The sequence below is a fragment of the Mandrillus leucophaeus genome, unplaced genomic scaffold (genome assembly GCF_000951045.1).
Source record: "Mandrillus leucophaeus isolate KB7577 unplaced genomic scaffold, Mleu.le_1.0 Scaffold768, whole genome shotgun sequence".
Lineage (NCBI taxonomy): Eukaryota > Metazoa > Chordata > Mammalia > Primates > Cercopithecidae > Mandrillus > Mandrillus leucophaeus.
Genome location: NW_012108341.1, coordinates 694,383 through 707,100, shown reverse-complemented (window position 1 = coordinate 707,100; position 12,718 = coordinate 694,383). Strand labels below are relative to the sequence as shown.

The 12,718-nt window shown below is 42.2% G+C and overlaps 1 protein-coding gene across 3 annotated transcripts in view; it reads left to right on the top strand.

Moving 5' to 3' along the window:
- Window positions 1-12,718, top strand: part of ANO4 (anoctamin 4) — a 425,382-nt gene that overhangs the window by 287,664 nt on the left and 125,000 nt on the right. For all 3 annotated transcript variants that reach the window (XM_011966635.1, XM_011966636.1, XM_011966634.1), the window contains one exon: window positions 5,952-6,083. In XM_011966635.1, coding sequence (XP_011822025.1) covers window positions 5,952-6,083 — 132 coding nt within the window. The remainder of the gene's footprint in view (window positions 1-5,951; window positions 6,084-12,718) is intronic.

The following is a 12,718-nucleotide window of genomic DNA, read 5'->3' as shown; positions in this document are numbered from 1 at the left end:
GGAGGTGTCTTCAAAGTAGGCCTGCTTCATTTAATTCAGTCTGATTAGGTTATCATTAGTGTACATTCCCTCCTGGGTTATTAGTGGCTCAAGGGAAATGGCCTTTCTTCTACTTCCTCAGGGTATGCCCACAGCATGCAGGTTGGCACTCTGTACATTGTAGGCAGTTTTTAAAGGTCTCCTGACAGGTTAGCATGTTGGGAGCAAGATCCTTTGCACATATGTGGCTTTTTCCTTCATCATCACTTCTCCTAAGTTGGGTAGGATTATCTCCCCTTTAGAGCTGAGGGAACTGAGGGTCAAAGAGATCAAGTAGAACCTTCCCAAGACCACACTTGGGAAGTCATTGCAGAGGTGGCAAGTCTACACCCATTTGCTTATACTGCATTGTCAGCTCTTCCCAGGTACCCGGGATCTCACCTATCATGAATCAGCAAGAGGGAACCCTGAACTTACCATCAGAACAGCTTTCTATAAAAATAACTCACCCCGTAGTCCAGACGTTAACTTGACAAGTTAAGGCCAGAAATGCCCAAGTGTCTGATCCATTTCCCCTTGTTGATTTGCCTGTGTAGTCTGTAAGAGGGCTTTTGCTCAGTAAATGGCAAAAATGGAACAAAGTGACAATGTACCCAACCAAAATCAATGCTAAATCATTAAGCCAATGTTTTCTCTTTTCTATTCCCTATTGTTGGAGGCTTCATTAAGTAAAGTCTATACTAAAGTCCACTCCTATACTGAAGAGACAAATGGGGTGCTTTCTGGTTAGTTGGTTTCCAGACTTTAACATATCTAAGTAAATTTCAGGGTTAACTATTTAGGGATGATTATTAGGTGGGAACACAGACCTCAGTCTACAAGGGAGAATTACAGATTTTGAACTTCTATTGGGAAAAGAGCAATCTATGTAAAAGTTCATCATTATTGTCACCATAATTTTCTTCATCCTAGAAACTATCACTCATTCGAGCCCTTTGGTCATCCAAGGCATTGTGTAAGCACTTGATATCCATGATCATGTTTAATCTTTACCATTGCCTTATTCTATGGATTCTGTTGGCTCATAGAGGTTTAATTACTTGCTCACCAAGGTCTATAAAACTGGAATGTGAATTATCAGCTTCCAACTGACTCCAAAGTCCATCATCGTATACTGAAGGTTATCTATCATTGTATACTAGAGGTTACCTAACATTGTATACTAAAGGTTATCATTAATTCAAGTTTGAATTAATCACATAAGTGACATAATCAGGATATTATCACCCAAATCACCAACAACATGTAGTATCTAAAGAATATCTGGCTGATCGTCATTTTAGAGATGAGAGCACTAAGGTTACGTGAGGAGAAAAGGCTTGTCCCAGGTCACACTGAGGTATGACTGCAGAATCAAGAGTCCAACTTAAGTCTTACGCTTTCCAGCCTAGTGGCTTTTGCACTATGTGCTTCTGTCTTGCATGACTGAAGGGGGCCCTAAGTGAAGTCTGAGTGTGGCAAAGTTTGGAGACAGGAATGTGTTTGTGGAAGAGCAGACTAGGGAAGCACTCACTCACTATCCTGCCACAGAGAGATAGATTCTTGTTCCCAGAGCCACCTAACTGGGAGGTGAGAACAGCATGTGGAATGGCAGCCTTGACTGTGGGAGCCTGGCTAGCTGTTGCCAGGTCTTGAGGAGAGGATCAGACCAAGAGTGTTTTAAGAGGTGTATTCATTTCCTATTGCCATCATAACGCATTGCCACAAATTTAACAGCATAAGACAACACAAATGTATTAGCTCACAATTCTGTAAGTCAGAGGTCAGGGAGGGGAGGCTCAACTGGTTTGTCTGTTCGGGGTTTCCGAAGGCTGCAATCAAGGTTTTTGTCACCTGGGCTCTTATCTGGAGGCTCTGGGGAAAATCTGCTTCTGGGTTCATTTAGGTTGGTGGCACAGTTCAGTTCATGTAATCAGAGGACTGAGATCTCCATTTCTTTATTGGCTGAAAGTCTTTCTCAGCTTCTAGAGGCTGCCTGCATTCCTTTCCTCGTAGCTCTTTTCATCTTCAAAGCCAGCAACAGTAGGTCAAGTGTTTCTCAAACTTTGAATCTCTCTGATTCTCCTTCTGTCACATCCCTCCTGCCAGAAAAAGTTCTGCTTTTAAAGGTCTCATGAAGTTAACTTGAGGCCATCTGAATCATCCAGGATGCTCTCCCTATCTTAAGGTCGGTAACCTTCCTTACATCTCCAAAGTCCCTTTTGCCATGTAACATAACATCTTCATAGGTTCTGGGTGTTAGGGTGTGTACAACTTTGTGGGGGAAACTCTGGTAACCAGAAGAAGACACAAACTGCTGACCATGTTTGAGTGTTTGGTTTAGTCATAGTGAAGTGCACACAGCATGTACAGGCATGTGTAATGGAACCTGGACAACATGCTTTGTCCACCTGCTTCTGCTCAGGCCCCCCAATGAAGGCCAGTTCACACCCTCCAATCCCCATGCCCAGCCAGTGTCTTGGGGATTTTATTTATTTATGAGATGGAGTCTTACTCTATTGTCTAGGCTGAAGTACAATGGTGCAATCTCGGCTAACTGCAACCTCTGCCTCCCAGGTTCAAGTGATTCTCCTGCCTCAGCCTCCTAAGTAGCTGGGATTACAGGCACACACCACCATGCCTGGCTAATATTTGTATTTTTAGTAGAGATGGGGTTTCACCATGTTGGCCAGACTGGTCTCACGCCTGTAATCCCAGCACTTTGGGAGGCCAAGGCAGGCAGATCACGGGGATTTTATTTTTAAGATGTTCTTTTTAATGTCTTTCTTCCTCCACAGTTTAAAAAAAAAAGCCCAGTTCCTTTGCTTTCCATCACTTTTATGTTAGTCCTGTGTGGTCGTTAAGAAATTATTAATAATGCTTGCTATCTGTCTGGCAGCTTCTCCAAAGCATTTCATACTCACCATGTTTTATGAGCCCACTAACCACTCTGTAAGGTCAGTAAGATGATGATGATGATAATGATGACTATTGTTACTATTACCTCTATTTTATAACCTTGGAAAAGAAGGCTCTGAGGGGTAAATAACTTGTGGAAGGTCATACAGCTGAGGCGCAAGACAGCCAGGTTTTAGGCACCCCAGTTACAAATCTCAGCTTCCTTTTACCATGCCAAGAAGCATCCTCTTGCCTCCTTCTTGCTTCCTCTTTTTCACATATTTCAATTAATTAATCATTTTAATTATCCTGTTCTACTCTCTTTTCATCATCTCCACATTTCAATTAAATTGTGGTGCCACCAGCTGGCTGCTGAAGGCTGCCATTTCACTCCTGTAGAGTAGTTATGCCTGACTTTATTTTTTTACATTTTTATTTGTTTTTATCCACATTAAGCACTGTACCCAGCTGGATTCAATTCATAGTCATTGCACGCAGAGCCCAGATTCTGTGGGAATGTGAATTTTACAAAGTGTGATCTGATTAGTGCTGCAGACTGGAGATGTGTGGGAGGTAAAAGCTCTATAATAAAAAACCTTTGGGCCAATGTCCTCTTTCTTGAATGAGTTTTAAGGCAATCAAATGAAATAAAGCCAAGAACCATGGGGAAGGCCACCAACTTAGCTGAGGAAGTCTAATTTTTGAGTCCATATAAGGACTAAATCATTGAGCATAGACAAGTGATAGATGCTAGTGAAACACAATTAACTTTGAATTAAAAAGCAAAAAACAGAAATGTTAAGAGGCAAGCTGGTTGCTCGATTTTTTATTTTTGGAAAAAAGAGAAAAATAGTAATAATAGCCAGCATTTCCTGTACACCAGACAGTTCTAAAGACTTTATATGTGTATTAATAAGTTCATCATCACAACTCTATGAATTGTGTATCATTATCATGCCCATTTTATAGATAAGGAAACTGAGGCTCAGCAAAGTCAAATTGCTTGCCCAAGGTTCTGCTGTTAATATTAACAGAGCCAGGATTTGAATCTAGGCATTCCAGCCCCGTAGTTCATGTTGTCACCTACTGTGTCATGCTGCTTCTCCAAAGCCCATCATCTCACTATATTTTAAGTATACTTCTTTTGGGGCGGAGGGTTTTCTTTGGGAGGAGAGTCCTACAGCCACTGAGAGATTCTTTTCAGTTTGACCCTTTGGGAGTTCTGAAGAAGGACAGCCACCACCAAGCAGAGTTGGGGTCATGGTGAGGCTGGAACAATGCTGAGAATAAAGGAGATATAGTAAAAGAGAAGTTTACCTTTATTTTTTAGTTTGGAATTGATTGGTTACATAAATAATACCATCTTCAGCTGAGAGTTTCACTGTGATGGTTAATTTTATATGTCCAACCTGACTGGGCTAAAGGATGCCCAGATAGCTGGTAAAACATTATTTTGGGGTGCGTCTGTGGTAGTGTTTCCGGAAGAGATTAGCATTCAAATCAGTAGACTTAGTAAAGAAGCTGATCCTCCCCAATGCAGGTGGGTACCATCCAACCCATTGAGTGGAACTAGAAGATGGAGGCATAGTGAATTTGCTGCTGCTTGAGCTGGGACATCTCTCTTCTTCTGCCCTTAAACATCAGTGCTCCTGGTGCTCTAGCCTTCAGACTTGGACCAGGATTTTCACTGTTGGCTCATAAGATTCTGGAGGGCTAGAAGTCACGCAATCTGCAGTTTTTAAGAAGGAGGCCTAGGAAACCTGATAGCATAAGTCCCATTTCTGGTCCAAAGGCCTGAGAACTAGGAAGGCCAATGTCCAAGGGCAGGAGAAGATGGATGTTCCATCTCAAGCAGACAGCAAATTCACCCTGCCTCCACTTTTTTGTCCTATTCAGGTCCTCAATGAATTAGATGGTGCCCACCTGCATTGGTGAGGGCCAACTTCTTTACTAAGTCTACAATCTCAAACACTAATGTCTTCAGGAAACAACCTCACAGACACATCCCAAAATAATGTTTGCCAGCTATCTGGGCATCCCTTAACTTAGCCAAGTTGACACAGAATATTAGCCATAACGTTCACTGAAAAGAGTACATTGCCATGTAAATATATTGTTTTAATTAGGAAAAAAATAAAGCATGACCAAATCCTTGTGTTTTCAGTTAATAAATTTAGAGGATTTTTTTTTCCAGTAGTGTAGACACTTGAGGTAGTGCTACCATTTTAAAGTTTGGTGTGGTTTTTGCTCCTTCTGGTGTTTTTCTGTGAACAGTGATTGGGAACTGTTCACTTGGAAGCCAGATGTTTTCATCAGCAGAAGTCAGTGGAACTGAGGGACCAGGGAGACAGCCAGAGAGAAAACTGTGGCTGAAAATCGCTTTTAGAATACTGTTGTTTTCATTGACTTGGCTTCATTAGAGTGACACATGTGTGTCACGACGCCCTAGCACCATGAGAACCACGGAGCCAACTTAAAAAGAGATCTATGAAAGCCAAAAATCCTGCTGCCTGCTGAGAGGCTGCTGGGGGAGGTGGGAGAGGCAGGAAGCAAATCATGGCATGGAGCTCTCTGTGCACAACCCCCAGGATACATGCCAGCACCCCCTCCCCAAAGTTAACTACAGCTAGAGCTCTTCTCTGCCCTCAGATGTTTTCCAAACACAAAATGAATTTTTTAGAACCTACAGAATGTAAGTTAAGGTCTCTGCTGCTTGCTTAAGGCACTGTTGGAATCCTTTTCAGAGCTTTCCAGCCCTGTTAGGACTGCTTGGTCATTTATTATTGGCATGTGGGTGGACATCTAACTCACAGCTGCTATTTCACAAACAGTAATAATATTGAGGCCACTTGGTGAAATCAGAACAACACTAGAGTTCTGGCTGTCTTTCCATCTAAAACAAGGATATCATGAGTGCAGTGAGAGGGCCTGGAATGTGTGGTATGATACTTGTGGCTCTGTGGAGACTTCCCTCCTGTGTTTCAGGGTGATGCTGACATGCTGTACCCTTTGGTCTTGCCTTCCATGTACCACAGGATCGATAAACAAATAAGCAGGTTTCGGAGATGGTTACCTAAGAAGCCAATGAGGCTGGACAAGGAGACACTGCCAGACCTGGAGGAGAATGACTGCTACACTGCCCCTTTCAGCCAGCAAAGGATCCATCAGTGAGTATTCCATGTTAAAGCCCCTGTTTTACTAAGGATGTGCAGCTGTAGTAGAGCCTCACCCTGCACGCCTTTGATTGCTGGGCATGAGGAAGGAACAGCGTAGTGCCCTTCTCCCCTAAAAATCTCCTTGAGTGTTCATATCCCTTTTATTTCAGTCAGGGGAAGATAACTGCTGTAACCAACAATCCCTGCATCTCAGTGGCTTAAGATGATACAATGCTTGCTCATGTGTGTGTTGGGTAAATGATCTTCTCCACAGAAAGGCAGTGACCCAGGCTCTGTCATTCTCATTGCTCTGCCAACCCCCTGTGCATGGAGCCCCCTGCAGGCTCATCTGCATCCAGCCAGCAGACAGGAGGAGTGGCCTACACCTTTTCCGATCGAGCAGAGGGTTTTTTGTTTTCTGGTTTTTGTTTTATCTTGGTTCACTTCTCAGTTCCCCTTTCTTCAGCAATTCACAGGGTTGCCTTAGGAAAAGCCACATCACCTGGCAGCCCACTTGCTGACTCGTCTGTCAGACTGTCTCAGAACAGTTATTTGTCACTTTTGACATGTGGGGAGGAAAAACAAGTTAGCTAAGTAACTGAGCCTGTGAGGAACTGAAAAAATGAAAGAGAATTTACTCTGAAGCATCTGAGACGACAAGAAGTGATGACTGGATGCAGGGCAGGGCAGGCAGGAGGACAGAAAAGCCTGCCGTGTGCTGGAGACTGTAAACAATAGGAGAAACACAGCCTCCAGTGGGGGCAGAGATCACTTCAGCCCCACCTTCCTTGCAACCAGATCAGGAATTCCAGACCCTCCTGCTCCAGCAGTGGTGACAGCCTCAGTAAAAATGACTTATCTGAAGGGAAGAAAGGGGTGATGGATTTAAAAAAAAAAAAAAACTTGCTAATTTTGTGAGAAAGTAAACCAGGCCGAGTATGGTGGCTCACGCCTGTAATCCCTGCACTTTGGGAGGCAGAGGTAGTCAGATCACGAGGTCAAGAGTTCGAGACCAGCCTGACCAAGATGGTGAAACCCCATCTCTACTAAAAATACAAAAATTAGCTGGGCGTGGTGGTGTACACCTGTAATCCCAGCTACTCAGGAGGCTGAGGCAGGAGAGTTGCTTGAACTTGGGAGGCAGAGGTTGCAGTGAGCCGAGATTATGCCATTGCACTCCAGCCTGGGTGACAGAGCGAGACTCACAAAAAAAAAACAAAAAAAAAAAACAAAACAACAACAACAAAAGAAACGAAAGTAAACCAAATGGCAGTTTTCAAGAAGTTTCAGGGAGTGCCAGGTGGGAACATATTTCAGCAACAGAAAATCAGTTAAAGTCTGTGGAGCTGTGCAGGGCAAAGGGGAAAGGAAAAATCAAAGAATAGATGTTCTGCATCAAAAATGTGTAATAGTAAGAGCACTCTAATGCAGGGGAAGCAACTCTGTATGCCTCTGAAATAGCCGAGCTGATCCCCACAGGTCAGATTGAAGCCAACCCAGCTGCAGTATGTGAACATTTGAAAGGGTCATTGAAGCAAACATGAAATTCGCAGACTGGCCTCAAAAGCTTAGTTCGATCCTCAAGAGAAACTGGGAACTGGAAGGGACATAATGTTAATTCAGAGATTATTCCCACCTTTCTTAAGAGAAAAAGACAGAAAAAAGGCTGATGTGTTGCCACACTTAATTTAAACCCCTACCATGTCTCTCTTGTTCATCTTGGAAGTTTTTTAGACAATGAGTTGTTTCCCTAATTCTTCTGGAATGGTGACTGGTCTACAGGCAGGTTTTCCCTGTGCTTCTCACTATGCCTAGCACAGTGCAGAAGGGTATCACAAATTGTGGATGATGGATGGATGGATACACTGCTATCAACCTATTTGCTGGGTGGATGGATGCATGGATGGATACATGGATAGGTCACTGGATGGATAAGTGGATACATGGATATGTCACTGGATGGATGGATGGATGGATGGATACCTGGATGGATACATCGATAGGTCACTGGATGGATGAGTGGATACATGGATATATCACCAGATGGATGGATGGGTGGATGGATGGATGGATGGATGGATGGATGGATGGATGGATGGATGGTATGTATGGATAGGTCACTGAATGGATGGTTGGGTATATACATGGATAGGTCACCAGATAGATGGATGGATGGGTGGGTGGGTGGATGGATGGATGGATGGATGGATGGATGGATGGATGAGTGGATGGATGGATGGCTGGGTGGGTGGGTGGATGGATGGATGGATGGATGGATGGATGGATGGATGGATGGATATATGGATGAATGGATGGATGAATGGATGGACGGACAGTGTATATGGATAGGTCACTGAATGGATGGTTGGGTATATACATGGATAGGTCACCGGATAGATGGATGGATGGGTGGATGGATGGATGAATGGATATATGGATGGATGGATGGATGGACGGACAGTGTATATGGATAGGTCACTGAATGGATGGTTGGGTATATACATGGATAGGTCACCAGATGGATGGATAGATGGATGGGTGGATGGATGGATGGATATATGGATGGATGGATGGATGGATGGATGGATGGATGGATGGATGGATGGATGAATAGATACATGGATGGGTATAGGAGTAGTTGTATAGCTGTATAAATGAATAGAGGAATAAATGAAGTAAGTGGTATGTACTCTGAGATTTTATTTCACTTCAAAGGGAGGATATATGGGATATAGGTAAATGGAAGAAAAAATTATAAATGGATATATGGATAGATGGATGGATAAATTAGTGAAGTATGTGATGTGTGCTCTGGTATTTTGTTTCACTTCAAAGGGTTATAGGTGTATGGAAGAGGAGGGTTTTCCACCTCCTCTCTTCATGCTGTTTGTATTCTACAATGTTCTTGCTTTAGAACAATACTTCTCAGCGTAACTCTTAAAGTCAGAAGCCCTTGGACACCCAGTAGAATTTCTAGGGACTAGAACTGAGAATCATATTTTTAGAAGTACTTAAAAATATATAATAAATGAGGGATGATTGGATTAGGGATATTCAGCCATCTTTCTCACATATTTGAGAAGCCCTTTTGACATGCTTTGGTATTAATTTGTCAAATAATTGATTTATTTAATAGTCACTAATTTAGTGTTCACTTCTTGCCAGGCACTGTCTGGGTACAGAGGATATGAAGATGAACAATACGCAGTCTGGACCCTGGTGTAGTAAAGATGCAGACTATTTTAAATAATTGTAAACAGTATGATGGGTGTGACTTAAGAGGGGGGATAGTCAATTCTCCAGATTTAGAAGGAGGTTGGCAAGTGATGAGGATTGATCATAAAGCAGAGAATGTTTGATACGAGTCTTGAAGGATAAGATTTGCCCAAGTAGGTAATAGAGGGGAAAAGTATCCCAAGAGGAGACAGTAATATGTATATAAATGAACAAAGGTGCGAAACAGAATGGAGTGTTTTGAGGAACCACAAGTAGCCTTCTGTGAGTAAGAGCATTGAGGAGGACCTAGTGTAGTTTGAAAAAAGAGAGTGATTAGTGGAAGATGAGATATCAAGACAGGAGAACCAAGGAAGAAAAAGCAGAGGACAGCTGGAATGAAGCAAACCAAAGAACCAGACCTCAGTGGGACCAAGAGAATAGAGGCAGTTCTATCACGCAAATAAGAGGTGAAAAATTAAATAAGTATCTTGAATATAATGGGTGGTGAGGATTTATTTCTCTTTGAAAATTGTCATGTCACATGGATAACATTCCTCTGATGGGTGTGTAAAAGTATGACTTGAAGAATGCTGACTGTCAAATTGGAAGCAATTGTTGGGTACAATCAGAAAAGAATTCCCTAAGGATGCATTGACAGTGACATTAATGGATTTAAATTAATCAGAAGTAGCTGGTTAATAAACTCTGGGAATTATAACATGATATTCCTGGCTTTCCAAATATAGTCCAAAATCCCATGTGACTTCTTAGTTTTCCAGAATGTTTCATATTGTCTTGGAATAAAAGATAATAATAGAAATTTAGGCTGGGTGCGGTGACTCATGCCTGTAATCCCAGCACTTTGGGAGGCTGAGGAGGACAGATCACGAGGTCAGGAGATCGAGGCCATCCTGGCTAACATGGTGAAACCCCATCTCTACTAAAAAATACAAAAAATTAGCTGGGTGTGGTGGCATGCGCCTGTAGTCCCAGCTACTCAGGAAGCTGAGGCAGGAAAATGGCATGAACTTGGGAGGCGGAGCTTGCAGTGAGCCGAAATCATGTGGGAGGAGGGCATGAAAGTAGTGAAAAAAAAAAAAAAAAAAGGAGAGAAAAACATTGAACGTTTATTAAGTGTTTCATCAAAGACATTTCCCACTGAAAAACCTTCCAAGATTTTCCAACCTCCACCCCCAATTCTGGTTGAGGTGTATTCATCTATGTTTTAGTAATATTTTTCTTTTCCTTAATCAATAGTACCACCCATTTTAATTACTTTCTCCAAGACTAGAGACTCCTTGAAAGACTATGTCTGTCTCACCCATTTTTTAATCCCATAGTAAGTGCTTAATAATGATTTTTTAAACGAAAAAATAAATGAATAGATAGAAACAAAAGTAGGAGAATCATGTGAGTAAAGAATAAAGATGATGTGAAGTTAGCTGACTGCACACTCATCTCAAACCAAATCCAAGATACCTTCTTTTCAAATGTAGCCTACCTCCATTGTTCCCTGTCTCAGTAAACAGCACTAATATTTGTCCAGTTGCTGAAACTGGAATCTGGAAACTATTCTAGACACCTCTCTCATCTCTACTTCCTACAAGTTATACATCTCCACGGATTGATGATTTTACGTCCTAAATATCTTTCTACTTCAGACTTTGTCACTGTATTTCACTTGAAATCCAGAAATAATATTACAGGTCTCCCTGGTTGTACTCTTGTCACTGCTAATCCATTCTCTCAAGTGCATACTGCATGGTGTCTTCAAAATATGCATCTAATCATGTCACTTCACTCTTTAAAAACTTCAGAATAGGCACCAAAATTATTACTATGACTTAGAAGCCCTCAAATGCCTACCTGCACTGCCATCCCCTCTCCAGCCTCATCTGTCTTTCTTGCCTCCCACCCTTCATTTGTTATAATCCAGACACATGCAGCCTCTCTCAGCTCTTTGAATATACTCTGCCCCAGGACATTTGCACATGCTGTTTCCTCTCCTGATTCCTTCCTTCTTCACCTAGTATGCTGTTGTTCCTCCTCCAGAACTCAGCTCCAAAGACTCCTGCTATGGAAGCCTCCCCTGGCCCTCTCCTTCCCCACCAATCCTTCCAAAGATTGGGTTTCTGGTCTATACTGTTTTAATGTTTCCTAGATAACATTTTTTTTTTAACAATTGAAATGCTATAGTGATTTGAGTAGCATATGATTAATGCCTGTCTGCCTAGGTAAACTGTGTACTCTGTGGAGCCATAGGCCATATCTGTTTTTGCCCATGATTGTATCTCCGATACCTAACACAATACCTAGCATAAAATTGGCACACAATACTTGTCTACTAGATGAAGGAGTGAGGATTGAAGTTAGAAAGACAGCACAGAATAATCTAATTGTAAACCTTTATTCTTTAACTGCATTGTACAAAAATATTAAAGTTGAGAATCAATTAAAAAACAAATACCTGCCAGTCACAGTGTCTCACCCCTGTAATCCCAGCACTTTGGAAGGCTGAGGTGGGAGGATCATTTGAGCTCAGGAATTCAAGATCAGCCTAGGCAACACAGTGACACCCGTCTTTACAAAAATTTTAAATTAGCAGGGCGTGGCAATGCACGCCTGTAGTCGCAGCTACTTGGGAGGTTGAGCTGGGAGGATCACTTGAGTCCAGAAGGTTGAGGCTCAGTGAGCCATGATTATGCCACCATACTCCAGCCTGGGCAACAGAACGAGACCTTGTCTCTCAAAACAAACAAACAAGCAAACAAACAAATAGCCTAGCATTCTGTTTGAAAATATAACTGTATTTAAGGAGGAAAAAAAGCAAACCTGAGGGGGTACAAGTCAACATACAAATGCTACTTGATCACTTTATATGGGCTTACCAAGGTGGGTCCACAGGTAGAAAAATTCTTACTATATGCCAGACACTATTCTAAGAAGTTTAATACTCAAACAATACTTTGAGGGCCGAGGTATCATTATTATCACCAGTTTATGGATGAGAAAAGTGAGGAACAAAATGGTCAAAGAACCTGCTGTAGGTCGTATACCTAGGCTAGGCCACCTGTCTAAATAACTCCCAAATATCAGCAGTAGAACAGCATAGAAGTTTACTTGTTCACAGCACTATCTAGTGTGGGTCACTCTGGGGGAAGGAGGCATATGACTGTGATTCATGTAGTCATTCAGGTACCCAGGCTGCGTTATCTTGTTATTCTGCCATCCCCTAAATCCCTTACAGACAAGGAAAAAGAGAGATGAGTGTTTTTTTAGGAAATTTTTATGGACCAGGGCTAAGAGTGGTATATAGCACTTTCACACACATTCCGTGGTCTAGAACTTAGTCATGTAGTAATGCTGGGATAACTAGTCTACCTGTGTGTCCAGAAGAAAAATAGAAACAGATTTGCCAAATAAACAGTCGC